A 19,904-nucleotide genomic window follows, 5' to 3' on the forward strand; every position below is an offset into this window, starting at 1 on the left:
TTCGGGCAATGACTCTTCACAAGCCCACAAGAACAGACAAGAACACATACAGTCATGGCCAAAAATAACAGCTCCCTTGCAATTCTGTCAGAAAATGCAACACTTCTCTCAGAAAATTGTTGCAATTGCAAATGTTTTGGTTGTTTGCACTGTAACAAAACAGAGAAGAAAAATCAAACTTCATTTCACACAGAACTCAAAAATGGACTGGACAAAATTATTGGCACCTAGTCACACTGAAACTGTGTCACACTGAGCATGGAGAAAAGAAAGAAGTGTAAAGAGTTGTCTGTGGATTTGAGAGAAAAAAAATGTGGAAAAACATGGACAATCTCAAAGTTACAAGTCCATCTCCATAGATCTTAATGTTCCTGTGTCCACTGTGTGCAATATCATCAAGAGGTTTACTGCCATGGCACTGTAGTTAACCTCCCTGGATCTAGATGGAAGAGCAAAATTAATGAAAAATTACAACGAAGGATTGTTGGAACTTTCAAACAAATTCAAGCTGATCTACAGACACAGAGTACAACAGTGTCAGCTCGCACAATCCATCGCCATTTGAATTAAAAGGGACGCTGTGGTCGGAGACCCAGGAGGACACCAATGCTGACACAAAGGCGTAAAAAAGCAAGACTGGAGTTTGACAAAACTTGTGTGACAAAACCACAATCCTTCTGGGAGAATGTACTGTGGACAGATGAGACAAAAGTAGAGCTTTTTGGTAAAGGATATCATGGCACTGTTTACAGAAAAAGAAATGAGGCCTTCAAAGAAAACAACACAGTCCTTACAGTCAAACTTGGCGGAGGTTCAAAGATGTTTTGGGGTTGCTTTGCTGCTTCTGGCACTGGATGCCTTGACTGTTTGAACGGTATCATGAAATCTGATGTTTACCAAAGAATTTTGGGGCACAATGTAGTGGACAATGTCAGAATGCTACATCTCCACCAGAGGTCATGGGTCTTCCAGCAGGATAATGACCTGAAACACACTTCAAAAAGCACTCAGAAACGGTTACAAACAAAGTGCTGGAGAGTTCTGAAATGGCCAGCAATGAGTCCAGATCTGAATCCCATAGAGCACCTGTGGAGAGATCTAGTAGTAGTTGGGAAAAGACATCCTTCAAATCTGAATGGCCTGGAGCAGTTTGCAAAAGAAGAGTGGTCCAAAATTGCAGTAGAGAGGTGTAAGAAACTCATTTATGGTTACAGGAAGCGATTGATTTCAGTTATTTATTTCCGAAGGGGGTGCTACCAAATATGTGACCCTGGACCACAAAACCAGTCATAAGTGTACATTTTTCGAAATTGAGCTTTATACATCATCTGAAAGCGGAGTAAATAAGCTTTCCATTGATTTATGGTTTGTTAGGATTGAACAATATTTGGCCGAGATACAACTATTTCAGTATATGGAATCTGAGGGTGCAAAAAATCTAAATATTGAGAAAATCGTCTTTAAAGTTGTCCAAATTAAGTTCTTTGCAATGCATATTACAAATCAAAAATTAAGTTTTGAAATATTTACAGTAGGAAATTTACAAAATATCTTCATGGAACATTATCTTTAAGTAATTTTCTAATGATTTTCGGCATAAAAGAAAAATCAACCATTTTGACCCATAGAATGTATTTTTGGCTATTGCTACAAATATACCCCAGCGACTTAAGACTGGTTTTGTGGTCCAGGGTCACATATTAAGTTGAGGGTGCTAATAATTTTGTCCAGTGTATTTTTTGGGTTCTGTGTGGAATTTTATCAGATCTGACTTTTCTCCTCTGTTTTTTTGTTGTTCCAATACAAACAAAAAAAAAACATGTGAGTACCAAAACATTTGCAACTGCAACAATTTTCTGAGAGAAGGGTTGCATTTTCTAACAGAATTGCAAGGGTGCCGATATTTTTGGCCATGACTGTATCAAGAAATGGCTACACTGTTATATTTTTGTGTTTGCGCACTCTTATGTAAATAAGCCCAACAGGCATGAACAGCACAGAGGAATGAGTGAAGGAGATGCTTTATCCCCTTGCAAGTGACTATTCTGGTCAACCAATCAATGTTCTGCAGTGAGTTTAGCTCCACACTTTTGGTACCTTTTGCTGTGCTAGGTATCCCAACGGAAGGGTACCAAAAAACTGGTATGGTACAGTTTGCTATTTTGGTACCATTCACAGCTTCTGACAATGGAAACAGAAATATTTGGGTACCTCACTGTACTGCACCGTACCACCCAGTGGAAACGATTCATAATTCATTCAAGTCCCTGAAAAAAAGGCTGGTCGTCCACGTAAGACAAATGCATGAGAACACAGGATAATACATAGACCATGGGTGGCAAACGTCAGTCCTGGAAAGCCACAGCCCTACAGAGTTTTGCTTCAACTCTAATCAAACACACCCGAACAAGCTAATCAAGGTCTGAGAGTTACTAGGAAGCTACATGCAGGTGAGTTTTTATTAGGGTTGGAGCTGAACTCTGCAGGGCTAGCTCAATGAGAAATCGGTTCAACACTGCAGCTGGAATTGCCTGCTAGTTCAGTGCTAAACAGGGTACGGATCTGTCTCGGCATGTTTAAGAGAAGTCAGACTGAAAGTACACTCTGCAGGGACAAAGCCTCTCATGAGCAGAAAGAATCACAAAGCAAGGCTCACCTCTGCTGAGCAGCATGTTGTGTGGAGAGAGGAGAACTGGTCCAAAGTTCACTTTAGTGATGAGAGCAAGTCTAATTTATTTGGGTCTGATGTGAAACGTTTTCTTCGCCGTCAAACTGGGGAAAGTGTTTGACTGAAGCTCAAGTGTTAACAAGTCAGTGAAAGGTGAAGAGGAAGTGTCATTGTTTGGGGGATGTTTTCTGCAGCAGGAGTTGGGCCTTTAATTCAGCTACATAGTGAATGCAGATGTTTATCAGGACCTCCTTCAGTAGCATGCAGTTCCTTCCCTGCAAGCATCCTCCCAATCAGCCTGCAATCTTCATGCAAGACAATGCTCCCGTTACACTGCAAAACAGGTAAAAGCAGTTCCTTGAAGCTAAGAACATTGAAAGAATGAAATGGCTGGCCCAGAGGCCTGGTCTAAACCTGATGGAAAATCTGTGCCACAAAGTTAAAGGAGAAGTCCACTTCCAAAACAAAGATTCACATATAATGTACTTACCCTCTTGTCATCCAAGATGTTCATGTCTTTCTTTCTTCAATCGCAAAGAAATGATGTTTTTTGAGAAAAACATTTCTGCATTTTTCTCCATATAATGGACCGTTACGGTGCCTCGATTTTGAACTTCCAAATGGCAGTTTAAATGCAACTTCAAGTTATTTTCATTTAAAAAATACAATTTAAATACTTTTTAATGTCAAACGCTCGTCTTGTCTTGCTCTGCCTGAACTCTGTGTATTCTGACTCAAGACAGTTAGGGTATGTTAAAATACTCCCCCTAGATTTTCTCCCTCAACTTCAAAAATCATTTCAAAAACGTCTTACATCACTGCAGAAGTGAACATGCAAAGAAGATCAAACACCCTTAACAAAAAAGGTAAAGCAGCGATATGGGGCGATTTTGAAGTTGAGGGAGAACATGACATGGGAGTTTTTCGACATACCCTAACTGTCAAAAAAAAAAAAAAAAAAGGCAGAGGAAGACGAGTGTTTGGCATTAAAAGTATATAAACTGTATTATTTTTATTCTTGGATTACAAGGGGGTGAGTACATTATATGTGAATCTTTGTTTTGGAAGTGGACTTCTCCTTTAAGGCAAAGAAACCTACTACAGCTACCAAACTATGGAAGATACTGGAAGAAGAGTGGAACAGGATCACACCAGCACAGTGAGAGAAACTAATGTTGTCCTGCAGATGTGCTGATGTCATTCAAAGCAAGGGCCTGCACTATTCCTACTACTTTCTGACAGCTGTAACCCTCCAAAATTATAGTTGTAATACTCTTGTGCTAGAGTTTTTGTTGAAGTACCTTGGATATTTTGTCAGCTGACATTCCTTCAAAATTTTCAGTGATGAAACCCATCTGTACAGTATCAGACAACAGAAACCTCAGATCCCGTAGCTGTAAACCTAAAGATCCCATGCGTATACGGTCAACATCAAATCCAATGGTCAGAAAAATTCTATAATTTCTGAAATTAAGTCTGTAGTTCATCTCCAAAGTTATCCACACCTATCTTGTCAATGCATATTTCATTCAGAAACTAAGAAACTGTCAACCAACTTGAAAAGAGCTTCGAGATCACTCATGTCCTGAGCAGATCATCCAGCTCAAGCGTATCCAGGTCACAGGAGTCAAACAGATCACTTATGCCCTGCTCAACACCCAAGCCTAGAATGTCCAATACTCTCTTAAATTGAGTGATCAACTATTTAAGGAAAAAACAAACAAACATTTGTGTCTTTAATTCTGATCTCCATTATATCACTTAGAGAAGTCCAATTTTTTTTAATACTATACAAATTAAACTGGCACAGCTTACCCTACTCAGAAAACTGGTTAAAGTTAGACAAAAATTTCATACAAAACCAGTTGTGATTGTTCAGTAACCATCTCCTCAGAAAGAACAAATTCTGAATGATCAATTTTTAGCACCAAGTCAGGACATGACTACAGAATTAACTGGTTATACAAACTACAAGTCTCTCTTACAGTCATAAAGACACCCAAAAGATCAACAAGGCACAATATGCAGAAATTCATAACTTTATTAAAAACAATTTGCAAACAATTTATGCGCAGTTTACAATCCACATATAAAACTTCACATTTTCACACACATTGGCACACAAAACTGCCTCTTTATAAAAAAAAAAAAAATAAAAAAAAAAATTCTACATTTTGGAGTAAATCGAACCGCACCTTCAAATAGAATACATACTGGTGATTAATCATAACATTTTCTATGCAATATGGCTGCATATGAGCAACACCCTCATTCCAATGCAGAATCAAGAGAACTAGTGAACATTAGCACTAATTCAAAATTATGTACCATAATTTACTTTAACCACAGCAAAAACTGCATTAACAAGTTACTTCACATTTGAAGTATTAAACAATTGAACTTTCCTAAAAGGGTTACAGAAAATACAACTAAAGTAACAGATCGGCTTAGTCTAATTTGCAGGACTGAAGGAATAAAGAGGAATAAGTAGTAGAACAGTGGCCTGCTTAGATGCATGTAATGAGGCTTTTCCAGAAAACACAAAAAAAAAAAAAAAAAAAAAAAAAAAACAACAACTGGAATGGACAAAGAAAATGAGGGGAAATAATGCTGGGAAATGAATTAATGTGAGCTACACAACAAAGCTACTGAAAACCTACAATTCTCAGTGGGACACTAAAAGTTTCATAATCGTGTGGCGATTTACGCCACAGATGTCCATGATGGCTTCGTAAGACTTCAGTGCAATTCAGATACTGAAATACATTCAACATTAAGGGGGACTACATGAAGGCCATATCCAAACCTCAAGTTTCCAATCCAAAGTTTACAAAATAAGCCAAAACTGTAGCACAGGAGAACTTGCAGAATCATTACATTTGCACATGAATCACACCGAGATGCATCAACTTCCTCATTTCTTTGCACAAATCATTTGGTAACAAAAGGGATAAGACACTGTAGCTCAGAAAAACGGATTTGATTTTACCCAGAGGTCACTAGATCGCCACACAAAGCACTCACTCTTGATCTGTGCCCTGAGATACTGTACACTGACATAAAGCAAACCAAATGATAGAGCACCAAATGCACTTTGGATCATTCGATAAAGGAACAACTCTGATCTTCTTTGATATTTAGCTAGCCTATGATGCGGAGAGGTTTCTTTTTCCCACGAAAGCAAGCAAAAGATGATCTCAAATGGACAAAAACGTTTGCATTGGGTTGATAAATACTCATATTTTGAAGAAACCATGACCTTTCAGCGATATTTGTAGAGGTGGTCATCAGGAAAACCAGTATGACAAAGTTCAGACAAAAATCACACAACTCATGCAATTCACCACACTAAAAATAACTTTAAAATGACATTTTCAGGGTACAGAAACCCATCTGTACAGTATCAGACAACAGAAACCTTGGATCCCGCAGCCGCAAACCTAAAGATCCATGCGTAAACGGTGGAGGTCAAATGTGACAGTCAAGAAAATTCTACAATTCGTGAAATTGTCCGTAGTTCATCTCCAGAGATATCCCCACCTATCTCGCCAATGCAGGAACAATGCATTTCATTCAGGAACCAAGAAGCACCAACCACTAACTTGAAAAGAGCTTCAGGATCGCTCATATCCTGAGCAGGTCATCCAGCGCTAGCGTGTCCAGGTCGCAGGAGTCAAACAGATCGCTTATGCCCTGCTCATCACCCAAGCTCAGCATGTATTCGTCGTTAAGAAGAGCAGGAGACAGCGGCACGAAGGGGATGGACTCCTCCGGCTGTTGGAGAATGGAGGACAAGGAGGAACTGAGGGGTGACATGGGGGCACTTCCAGTCAGGGGCCCATAACCGTTGACGCCACCATTAGAGCTGCCGTTCATCTTCACACCATCAGCTATTACATCTGTAGCGGCTTCTGAAATGATAAAGAACCAGAAAATATAAATCGTAGGAACTTTTTTTTTGCAAGAAACAGGTGTTATGGCTGTAGAAGTTCTTGCCTTGGGAGACTTTAAGAAATGCAGGGTGATTTCCATTCACATCAAGGCCGTTTTGCAGCAGGCTACCAGAATCGCCACCATCCGTACAGAGGAAAACATCAATGGGGCCCTTGGAGCTACTCAGGTGGACCTGTAAACTCTGAACGGACATCGTTAATGAGTATAAAAAGGTATAAAAGAACAAATCACTTTTACTTCAATGCCACTACTAGAACCAAAGTAACTATTAGAAACCGTTCACACGTGGTATAGAATCAATAGACAATAAGTTTAATTTGATATTTACCTTTTATTGGCATTTTAACTTTTAAAAAGCCATTTTTTCAAAAAGTGTGCATTATCTTTTTTTAATCAAATTCTTACATTGGGGCTGTTACCAAACAAATGAAATCAGTATCAACAAAAAAACAAAAAAAAACAAAAAAAAACATCTTTGCGATGCAAAGGAAACACAGAAGCTGCATCTGAAGTGGCATTTAGATGCATTTACACACCAAACATTTAAATGATGCTTTGATATTTTAAACAAGTCAATACTGATATTTGAAATTATTTAAATGTTTAAAAAAAAACAAAAAAAACAACAACAACAAAAAAAAAAACACTTTAAACGTGAAATAAAAACTGCCAGTAGGTGTCAGTAAGTCAGTTAATAAGCGACTGAACCAAATCATTTACATGGTTGAATCATTTTGTAACAAAACAGTTATGTTTGGAGACACTAAACAGTGCTGTGGCTGTATTTGGAATGATTTTTGTTAGCGAAATAGAGCAAAAACAGGCAATATGGGGTCTAAAACGCAAGTCCCTTAATTCTTGTCTATTGAAATGTTTAAAAAAAAAAAAAGAGATGGTAATTTTTTTTTTTTTTTTTTTATATGTCCCCATGTCTTGAATTTGTGATCATTCTAAATGCATTTTAATAAACTGAATCATACAGCGAAATAATGCACTAATGCACACTAGTCTAGACTTCACGTAATGCGCGCACTGCACTCTGTAGGCGTTTTGAATGGTTTGTTGCAAAATACTTGATAATGTCAAATTGAACATTACAACAATTACGATATCGCAGACAATATATAAGTCGCACACCCCCATTTACTATACATGAAAAATTATGTTCTGTGGCTCCTACTACATTTCTTAGTGATTTTTAGTGCCAGTTTAACAGGAAGTGACAGTTTCATTCTCTTTGACTTGTCAGATGGAAAGGGTGCTTTATTCACAAATGTTTTATGCGTTATTGCAATTTTGTGCACAAGTTAAAATGGCAACATTGGATGGAAACATGGCCCATAGGGGTGGGGAAAAAAAAAAAAAAAAAAAAAATTAAATTGAATGAAAAATTAAAGGGGTCATCAGACGCCCATTTTCCACAAGTTGACATGATTCTTTAGGGTCTTAATGAAAAGCCTCTAATATACTTTGATTAAAAATTCTCAAAGGTTTTGTAAAACAACACCCTTTTTACCTTGTCAAAATCAGCTCTGCAAAAATCATCTCATTCTAAGGGGTTGTTCCTTTAAATGCAAATGAGCTCTGCTCACCCCGCCCCTCTCTTCTTTCTGTGGAAAGACGGTCTTGTTTACATTAGCCGCGTTTAATCGCTAAACTTCCTAACTACCACGTTATTAGGAAAGGCGATCACAAAGATTCATAAAAAAATGCTTATGCTCACTTCTGCTGTAGGTGAAGCTGGATCATGAATGATTCGCACAAACATAGACAGATATATGTAGATCGGGAGGCACATTCCATTCACAAACAAATGTAATCTACTGCATCTTCAGCGGCTCAGATGTCAGGAGTAAGTGACGACCACTAAGTTCATTATTACATCCAGCAACACAACAATCGCTCAATATGAGATATTCTTGTCTAACTTACATCCCTGCTCTGGCATCAAAACATGGAAAGTTACTGGACTGTGACAGCTGCTCTAAGGTAAGAGCTTGTGTCAATCAACTATCGTGGGAGCGGCCTCTGTTGGTGACCCCTTTAAATAAAACATTTCAGAATCGATTCGGAGCTTTTTTTTTTTTTGTTTGTTTTTGTTTTTTTACACTTTTTCCGCATATGGCTAGAGACGTGGCGGGCTTCATTGCACAAAATTTGTGCTGTGAAAAGCGCCTTTCACACCGAACGCGGAAAGCGCAGCAGAAACAAGCCGTCCTCGTGCGACACAAACAATTGAAATGAATGAGTTTCATAGCACAGTGCTTTCCTGCATCCGTGTGAAAGCATTGCTTAACAGTGTGTGCTTCCTCCCACCGTGTTTTACTTTAGATATGCTTTCATTATTGCCATTTGGAATACAGTACTATTACATGCACGAAACTCACCCACTGGTGGACTTACACGTGCGCTTTGTGTTTGTTGTCCTGAAGTGTGATTGCGGCTAAATGCACTTCCATTTTCAAATACTTTTATATGAAACTGATGTTCACACAGTCAGTTGTGTTTTCAGAGCAGGACAAAACATCTAATATATCAAAATACATCTGTGCATTAGTGTGAATACAGTCTGTTTAAGCTGTTACTGTCTATGATCTCATCAGTAATGATCAAACAGCAATAATGGTGAGGAAAAAAGAAAAATCCATAACTATTGTCTGAAAACTTTCAGATACTTGAACACATTTTAAATAAGTGATTATGTTTTACATTTAAAACAGTTTCCACAAAATAAATTTGATATAAAATTATATTAAAATGTAGCCATGTGCAGTAATATTGAAAACTGAGAACGTGATGCATGGTGATATTGAGTTGATAAATTGTAACTGAATTGAATCATGAAACCAGTGAAGATTCACACCGCTACTTTTAAGATGACAGTACTGACATTCAGAGATTCCAACTATAAACAAAAAGCAAAGAAACTGCAATTCTGGTTAAAACGTATGGTTGTAAAAATGTATTTGCAAGATTTAATTAGGGGAAAAAAAAAAAAAAAAAAAAAAAAAAAATCATGAACCGTTTTGGAATCGGACTGTGACTCCCAGAATGGGATCGGATCGTGGAAGTGCCTGAAGATTCCCACCCCTAATGGCTAACGTGGGTTTGTGTAAGATAGAGAAGTGATAAGAGCACACTGTGCTTTTTACATGTTTTGACTTCAAAGTTAAATTTTAAGTTTAAATCTTGTCTGGCTAGTTTGCTTCATCAATACATTCCGTAATGTTTAAGAAGTAGGTCAGGAGGCAGAGAGGCGGCAGTCTTTTGTGGCTGTTCGACTGCATTCGACCACGCAGGTTTACACTACGAAAGCAAATTGGCTGAATGATTTTTGTGCACCTCTGGAAACAAGTGGAGTAATGCTCTAGTACATTTTTGCGCGTTATTGTACATGCATCAAAAGTGCCCATTAGTGTATTTTGCCATTTTAAAAAAAAAAAAAGAGTTTACAATGATATAAATGCTGTTTTAAGAAAAGGAAGTCAGAATTTTTCCAACTAGTAGGATTCCGTTTGGGGCACTACTTTTTATATTTTTATGCCAACCAGAAACCATGATTCACATTATTCAGAAACAGATTTCATAATATATTCCAGTTGTGACTAGGCTTTGTTGCTGACATGGTGTTAAGTCAATTTACAACGCAAACACAGTAAATACTTAATACACAACTTACAAAGCTACTCGGGACAGAATGACTTTTGTTGATGACTTTTCACTTCCATTAAACATGTCTCTGAATAAAACCATTGTCTGGTAGTATTAAAAGGCATTACAGGCCAGTCAAATGTTTAATACTCATAGGGCCTTGACACTGAAGACACAAAGGGGAGCTTTACTTATTAGTAGAAACCTATGAGTCTTGAATGATCAAGCATGACTTGGTCATGCATAGATGATTATTAAAAACTAGGGTGCATTTTAAAGAGTTTATTAATATTGTTGCATTTGCCACATTCCATCTGGAAATATGAACCGATGGTCAAAAGTAGGCATTTGACAAGCCGCAACTTGAATAATATGGTTTATGATATTTTTAAGCGTGTATAAATTCTGTATGGTTGCCAACATAAAATTAGTTGAAAATGTGAGTGAAAATTTCAAACCTGATTTTAGTTTTTAATATGATTTTTCTTTTTGTCATGTCAACAATCAGTCAACCTTTTTTTGGTTACATTTACTCGTTGAAAGACAAATCTAGACTATGTGGTTTGTGATGAATGACTCTAATGAAGAAGGTTTTTTTTAACCTGTCAAAATGACTCATGAATGAGTTGACTCAATTCTCAAATGGCTTACTCACTCAATGAATCAGTTTTTAGAATGGTTATTGATATAAACATCTAATTCACTCAACCACAAGTCATTACAGCCATACTTGACTTAAAATCAAGACCTGTTAAAGCCTCACCGTATGCTCTCGTTTGTATTATTAGAATTGATACTCTTATTAATATTAAAGTCCACTTCCAGAACAATAATTTACAGAAAATGTACTCACCCCCTTGTCATCCAAGATGTTCATTTCTTTCTTTCTTCAGTCGTAAAGAAATTGTTTTTTGAGAACTCCCGAGTTTAAACTTCCAAAATGCAGTTTAAATGTGGCTTCAAACAATCCCAAATGTGGTTGTAAATGATACTCTCCCTGAACTGTGTATTCTAGCTCAAGACAGCTGGGGTATGTCGAAAAACTCAGACCGTATTTTCTCCCTCAACTTCAAAATCGTCCTATATCACAGTTTTACCTTTTTGTTAAGGGTGTTTGATCTTCTTTGCATGTTCACTTTGCAAAGACTGGGTCGTAACTTCTGCAGCGATGTAGGATGATTTTGAAATGATTTTTGAAGTTGAGGGAGAAAATACGGTTTTTCGACATACCCTAACTGTCTTGAGCCAGAATACACAGTTCAGGAAGAGTAAGACAAGCCAAGCATTTGAGATCAAATAATATTTAAATTGTATTTTATTTATTTATTTTTTTTTAATCGTTTCACTAGATAAGACCCTTCTTCCTCGGCTGGGATCATTTACAACCACATTTGGGATCGTTTGAAGCTGCATTTAAACTGCATTTTGGATGTTCAAACTCAGGGCACCACGTCAGTCCATTATATGGAGAAAAATCCTGAAATGTTTTCCTCAAAAACACAATTACTTAACAACTGAAGAAAGACACGAACATCTTGGATGACAATGGGGTGAGTACATTATCTGTAAATTGTTGATCTGGAAGTGGACTTCTCCGTTCATTTCTAAAACTTGGTGCAGCTTGATTTTTATCTTCCTACACTTGAAAATCTCAACCATTCAAAAAAGGCCTTTAAGACCAACTACATAAATCCAATATACAGATATACAAATTTAACAACTCTGTTTACAAGAATACTCACCAATTTTGAAATACTTTTGCGTATTTGACCAACCAGGTGTAATAAGCCATGAACGTGAACTAAATTAAGGACTGCATTCTGTCTGATACCCCTTTTCCACCAAGGTAGTTTGAGTGCTGGTTCAGGACCAGAGTCTAGTTTCAAATCAGTTCTTTGTCTTTTGACACTTAAAACACCAGCTCTGAACCAGGGAAAAAAGTGGTTTGTAAGCAGCACTAAAACAAAGCTGGTTTAGAAGTAAGAACTGCTTGTGTCAGGGGCTGGAGACAAGATGAAACTTCTGAACGCCATTTTTGAAACAGAAGCTAAACATGAATGCGTTGGACGTAAATATCAGTCCCAACACCCGACTTGCTGATATTAGGCTTGTTTAGGATGCACGAACCGCACGAACCGGACGGCATGTGGCGTTGAAGTATTGCCAGAGCAATTCAAAAGATTAAAGAGTCATCCGCTCTGGGGTGCATTTCCCGTACAACAACGTAACTCGGCGATTAACCTGCATAGTACTATGCATCGTTGTGGAAACGAACTAGCTAGTCACAACAGTTTCCAAACACTGTTGCATCTCCATTATTTGAACCACTTTAAGTTCAACAACATACTATTTTTTTTGTCCCCTGTCATTTCGCTCTATTTGTTGTTTGATTCATCACAGGTTCCCTCTTACATCATACTCCGGGGTTCCCTTGGGTATTTGTGCACGTGTTCAAAAACGGCGCTTACAGAGGAAACACAAAAATACATAGATTAAAATGCATTTATATTTAGATACAATGGAAGATACAGATTGTACTAGGGCAGGGCGATATATAAACACACACCTCAATATGTTTGCATTTGCTTTTTTTTAAAAAAAAAAAAAAAAAAAAAAAAAAAAGTTTAGATACAAAAAAAGTTTTAGCTACTCACTGATTTTTATTAAAATGAACACATGTAGGTATATCTGAAGTAGTGCAAAACAAGTACATAGGTATTTCTTAGCTAATTTTGCAAATTTGGGGAATGTGCCTCATTGATGCTCCACCACCATAAGCACAAATCAATAGAATGTGCACTCATACATGGTTTATTTTACCTCATCTAGTCTACCGATTCATTATAGGCTTTTATACATACATAGGGTGTAACGATACATGTATTCGTACCAAACGGTCACGGTACAGGCATCTCGGTTCGGTGCATGAGGCCTTATAACGAAAACAGGCAATTCACCTTCAATCCAGAAGGGGGCACCTGCAGTAATGCAATGCTGTTTGCTAACCGACCGCAGAAGAACAGTGAATGCCAAGAGCAAAGACCAAAAAACAAAGACCATAAGACAGTGACCGTGTGCTGATTCTGAAAAAGTCTCTCACTGACAAAGGAGTATAACGTTACTTTAAAGGTTTGCGAAATGGAACTTTGTACTCTTGTATCCTACCTCTCTCATTTGGCACAAGTCCAAATATTCCATAATTTTTCATATTGACAATGCATCCAAATGCTAAAGTGTTCCTACGGTGACAGTGTACATGTTTTGTGTTTGTGTGCATCGGCATGATTATTTCAGCTTTCCTCATACCAGCAAAACCAACTTAAAAAAAACAAATCGAATGTCGCTTTCTGCCATTTGAGTTTCCTTTCTGGCACAAAACTGAACCTCAGCAAATATAGGCTACGTTACGTGTCACACTGTTTTTCCCCCTTGTCTAACAGTTAACTAAATTAAAATATGTCAAGTATTTATTCCTTGTATGTATACATGTACTGCAGATTTTATAGCCTATATATGACATTATAATTTGATATAATATTTAGTATTTTCACATGTAGGTGGGAAAAAAAATAAAATAAAAGTAATTTGTACTACTGTCTGTTAACACATCATATTTCATATTATATTATTATTATATTTTGGGATTTTCATATTATATTAAATAACAGTAAAATTCCAAACAGTAATAGCCTGTTTTTCTCTATTCAAACAGTGGGTGAGTAAGTGCATTTATTCAGCGATCACAAACGCAAGCAATACAATATTCACAATATTTTCAAATTTTACATCGTCGTCAAAATTGCGATATTTATATATATATATATATATATATATATATATATATATATAATAAAATTGGCCAGCCCTACATTGTACTGCATGTTAGCTTGTTTATTGTGCCCAAGAGCACATTTATTGAGCCCATGTGTTTTACTAGCAAGGAACTATGCTTATAACCACAGGTTGAGAGCTGAAGTTCCAACCACATAAATTTATGACACTGTTTGCAAATGTTTCGTGAAACACCGAAACACTTGAACTATGTTGGTATCGACGGAACTTGCAACCATGGTTGGCTAACACTTTTGGGAAACACCCTTGAGTAGTTGTCTAATATAACCAGTGTACCATACAACGCAAAATACAGACAGTTCATGTGTGAAAAGGTTACACGAGTGAATCTGGTGTGAAAAGGCACATGTATAAACTAAAATGTAATTATTTACCTCCTTTGGATCAGGCACCTCCAACTTCGTTTCAGATGGTGCCTTAACTGCTATGACAGTTTGGTCTTTTAGGCTCTTTATTCTTCGGATGTCCTGATAGGTCACATAGGCATATGTGAGAAAGGTTAAGGACAAAACAGAGAATGACTTACATTTGTAGCTGTGCTCTAGTTTTCTAGCCTTCAGTGATCCATACACACTTGACAGTACAGCTGACTAATAGTAAAGGATATTTCTGACTGTGGATCTCCTCAGTCATCTGCTGGACGTTACGCGTGCAGGTCTGAATGAGCTCATCCAGGCGTCTCTCCTCCTGAGTGAGCGCCAGCATCTCTCTGGCCAGGCTCTGACTCTGTACGGCCGGAGATGGAAGCCCACCCTCTGACGGCAGACTGGAGCCCCTGCAGACACCAAAGCAGAAGTCAACGCTTAAATCTACTAAACATCCAAAATAATCAGTGTTGCTAAATGCAAACCACAATTTTAAGTAACCCACAGCCATTGTATGTTGTTCTTTGACTTCTTCTTGATGAGGCGCACCCCTTCCAGCACGTTGGTGATGTCATACAGACGTCTCTTCTGGACGTTGAGCACAATGGCGGCTTTATTGAGATCAAGCACTCCATCGGAGGACTGCGCCAGCAGCTGACAGAACTTTTTAGTCAAGAATCCCAAGGATGTGTCGTATCGGGTCTTCTCCGGTGGGGTTTTGGGAGCTGAAATGTAAAAGAGAAGTCATTAAATCATTTATAACTCCTCAGCAGAAAGAACGAGGGCTGGTTGGTGATGAAATTGACCCTGGACCACAAAACCAGCGTTAAGTAGCATGGGTATATTTGTAGCAACAGCCAATAATACACTGTATGGGTCAAAATGATCAATTTTTCTTTTATGCCAAAAATCATTAGGATATTAATTAAAGATCATGTTCCAGGGAGATGTTTTATTAATTTTCTACCACAAATATATCAAAACTTAGGTTTTGATTAGTAATATGCATTGGTAAGAACTTCATCTGGACAACTTTAAAGGCTATTTGCTCAATGTTTTTATATGTATATATATATATATATATATATATATATATATATATATATATATATATATATATATATATATATATATATATATATATATATATATTTTTTTTTTTTTTTTTTTTTTGCACCCTCAGATTCCAGATTTTCAAATAGTTGTATCTCGGCCAAATATTATCCTATCCTAACAAACTCTAAAGCTTACTTATTCAGCTTTCATGTGATGTTTAAATCTCATTTTCCAAAAACTGACCCTTATGACTGGTTTTGTGGTCCAGTCAAATATTAGGTGGCTTTACACACTTATTACATCAGCAAAACCGTGGAACGAAAGAATGAACTTTATACCTTTGGGGACCTTCAGTTTAAGAGCGCCTTTGCGACTCCGAAGGGTTTTAGCTGGTTCGCTGTATTGGTGGTCTGTGATGTCCAGCTCTAGCCTCCTTTTAGCCTGTTTTAAGAAAACAAACAATATGAAAAGTGACCATTGAACACTTTTTGGTCTTACATAGGTTTACATGTGACCCTTATAAAAGAAGCACTACACAATTCAAATGCTCTGAAATGCCATTTTATACAATATTTAGTCAATGTCCTCATTTTAAGAACACAACGTGTGCATTATTCATAGTGGATTGATCCCAACTCTTACGTTATTTGGAAAAGCTGGCAAATATAATGGATAATTAATCACAATCTGCCAATATACTGTCTGTGACCATTAAAAAGTACATTTGTCAAGAGTAACACATTGCAAGTGCTTAAAAGTGCTTTTTTCTTTTGCAAACCATAGAGGATTCATTTCATAAAAAGCAGATTTTAGTTTTGCCTAGTAATACAATTCTTAAAGTCAACATATGGATAGCAGAGGTGAAGCAAAATGGCTGTCCTCCATTACCAAAGCCTTAAACTCAGTGACCACTGAGAAACTTAAAGTACCAGTGACCCTGAGATAATTATAGATGCAGTCAAGATCTATTTTTTGCATTTTGCACGTTGCACGTTGCAAAAACACTGCTGTCATCATTACGTGTTAAATACAGTTTGATGTCATAGGTAGAGCACTTTTAAAGTGCTGCACAAATGTGACCCTGGAACACAAAACCAGCCTTAAGTCGCTGGGGTATATTTGTAGCAATAGCCAAAAACACATTGTATGGGTAAAAATTATAGATTTTTCTTTTATGGCAAAAATCATTAGGATAATAAGTAAAGATCATGTTCCATGAAGATATTTTGTAGAATTCCTACTGTGAAAACCTAATTTTTGATTAGTAATATACATTGTTAAAAACTTCATTTGGACAACTTACAGGCAATTTTCTCAATACTTTGATTGTTTTGCACCCTCAGATTCCAGATTTTCAAATAGTTTTATCACGACCAAATATTGCCCTTTCCTAACAAACCATAGATCAATGGAAAGCTTATTTATTCAACTTTCAGATGATGCATAAATCTCAGTTTTGAAAAATTGACCCTTATGACTGGTTTTGTGATCCATGGTCACAAATGCATACACACATTGCAGCTTGTGTAAATGTATAGATAAAATGTGTATTTTGCTGTTGGGGTTAAAGAACTTAATTACTTTATGTTTTGATCTTAAATCAGATTTGAATTTAAGGTCCTACAAGTCTTTGTATAAATGAGATGTTAGATTACATGGTTCACTTTAGATTTTGATTGGGGGAAAAAAAAAAAAAAAAAAAAAAGCAGCGTAAATTTCATTTTTTTTTTTTTCAATTACCACATCCAAACGGTCTTAAAATGAGCAGGTTAGTTTTAATATCAGCATTAACATTAAAATGCTCATAGCCTCAAAATTTTATGGTGTAATGATTAATATAAGATAATACTGTGAATGTGTGATTTTCATAGTTCCTTCATTTATCCTCATCTCCTTTTTCCTACCCATCTTTTCACTTTCAATTCCCTTCACAATAGTCGTTAAACTGAAACCATCTATACTTAAGTCAAGTCTTGAGTAGTTGTAATTGCTGTATTGTTTCATGTCCTCAACCCTATAAAACAAAACAAAAGTTTGAAAAGCCGTTTAAGTTTGGGTAATATGAAAACCATCGACCTCACGTACGCCAAATTACTTTGTAAACAGATGCCAGTCAGGAGTTTCGCGGTAAATAACGATAAAAACAACAGTTAGCAAAGCATTTGGCTTAGCACAGAGTCCGTGAGCTCAGAAATGACTCCATCCCCCATCCTAAGACAACAAACCAGGGCCTAGACTGCACTAAATCAAGCTTTTGCGAGTTAGGCCGACTCTTAGACTCGTATTAGACCATATATAGTCGATATTACGTTTCACATTATCCATTTCAGACGTGTATAAAGCGATTTACAGCAGGAACACTCGAGCTTTCGAAGAAAACTTTAAAAGGCGTGCAACTGGACAACCAGTCGAGTTACAAATACTACACTATTGTTATTTTAAGTTATAAAACAACAATGCATTAAAACACCTCGTCTGATACAGTTACAGTCGTATTGTTTGATACGGTTTAAGTTTAAACGCAAAAACAGCAGTGACTAACGTTACATTGCGGAAATATGCATGTCTGTATGTGGTAAACAATCTTCATGCGTCATTACGCATTTTTGGGGGACATGCAGTAAAGGTCTTAATTAGTGAAGTATCTAAAACCTGCTGATTAGTTGTGAAAACAAACCTGGCTACTCCACATAGTGAATGCACATAAAGCAGCTCCAGCAGTAGCCATGATGACAGCAGAAGTAGGCTAAGTGGACTTAGCCTAACGACTTAACATATACAGCATTGAATGCAACATTTCAACACAGAACTAAAGCAGACGTTTACCGGTGGTCGTCCTAGTGTGGGTCGCAGTCCTGTCCCATGTGTCGCTCCTTGTAGAGGAGTTGTGTACAAACTGTCAGCAGAAGCCTCGGGCACACAGACATTATTAGTGGACGGCGGTGTGTTTATTTGTATACGGGCTGCATTGGAATAAGCTGCACACCGTCGATCGGAAACCGCACTAAAAACCCCGTGTTGTTCACCTCTAACAACCCCTGTTAACATGACTTGTCCTGGGACCGAGGAAACCCCCTTTCTCATGATCCTCAGAGGCGCAGGTTCCCTTTGTCCCACTTGTGCTTTGAGGCTCGTTTTCTCTCAAATCCGAGCGAGTGGATATAAAATAGTCATAAATGATGAAAGCGCACAGTGTTAGGAATGCATCGCTGTAATATGAGTGCAATTGCTGAAGCCTAAAACAGCCGATGTAAGCGATTAAAATGCGATGCGAACTCCCTCTCGCTAGAGCGAAAAATGGCTCCAGGAAGCGGACAATGAAGTAGGGGATGAGGTTTACGCGCGAAAGGTCCTCCCGCGAAACTCAGATTTCCCGGGAAATATTTGAAACGGATTTGCATATGCGAAATCATTCGCCAGCACCGTTCTGTTTTCCGCCCTCAAGTGCTGACGTGGTGGTATAGTGGAGCCAATGAAAACGCACCATGTTGTATTTTTTTAAATACACCAGTTTATCCTCTAGAGGGCGTTGCATATCAGACACATTTTGAGCGCACTACATAGGCTATTTTAATACATTGTAAAAGAAATGTAGACGTTTTGATCTGAATTCTAACAGACACGTAAACGTAAACATTAAACAAAACGTACACAAATCCAAAGAAGCTCATAAGATGTGTGTAAAAAACAGCATCTAAAAGTCTTGTTGCCCATAACCAAAAGAAATAAAAGAAACTTATTTTAATTTGGTTACTTGACAATGCAACATTTCTTGTTCTCAAATTACTAAAAAAGAAATAAGAATACAAATTAAATAGACATATTTACAAGTGAGAAAAATGCACAAAAATATTAAACTTTAAAATAAAAAAGAATATATATATATATGTATGTATGTATGTATGTATAAGAACTTATTTTAATTTGGTTACTTGGCAAACTTAAATTACTAAAAAAGAATAAAAATTACATTTACAAGTAACAAAAATGCACAAAAAATATTAAACTTAAAAAGAAACACTTTAAAATATTATTAATACTATGTATTGTATAGTTGTAAAATAAATGTTAATTAATAATATATATATATATATAATGCTGACCACCGTCAGCATTACAATATGGGCAGAGAATCTATATAGAATAATAAAAATAAAAATTAATAAAAAACAAGTGAAAAATAATAAATTATAAATTATAATAATAAATTATATATATATATATATATATATAGGTATATATATATTGGTTACTTGGCAAACTTAAATTACTAAAAAAGAAATAAAAATTACATTTACAAGTAACAAATGCACAAAAAAAATATTAAACTTAAAAAAAAATACTTTAAAATATTATTA

General features: G+C 36.7%; 1 protein-coding gene across 1 annotated transcript; it reads right to left on the reverse strand.

Annotated features, from left to right (window-relative positions):
• Nucleotides 1-4,810: 4,810 nt before the first annotated feature.
• Nucleotides 4,811-18,854, reverse strand: e2f3 (E2F transcription factor 3). Its single transcript, XM_051136011.1, has 7 exons — nucleotides 18,373-18,854; nucleotides 15,885-15,987; nucleotides 14,996-15,215; nucleotides 14,729-14,900; nucleotides 14,500-14,610; nucleotides 6,665-6,803; nucleotides 4,811-6,579 (listed from the first exon to the last, which is right to left on the reverse strand). The coding sequence occupies exons 1-7, from the start codon at nucleotides 18,628-18,630 to the stop codon at nucleotides 6,293-6,295; spliced, it is 1,290 nt and encodes a 429-aa protein (XP_050991968.1). The 5' UTR covers nucleotides 18,631-18,854; the 3' UTR covers nucleotides 4,811-6,292.
• Between the last annotated feature and the right edge of the window lie 1,050 nt (nucleotides 18,855-19,904).

Source organism: Labeo rohita, chromosome 19 (assembly GCF_022985175.1).
Source record: "Labeo rohita strain BAU-BD-2019 chromosome 19, IGBB_LRoh.1.0, whole genome shotgun sequence".
NCBI classification, from domain to species: domain Eukaryota; kingdom Metazoa; phylum Chordata; class Actinopteri; order Cypriniformes; family Cyprinidae; genus Labeo; species Labeo rohita.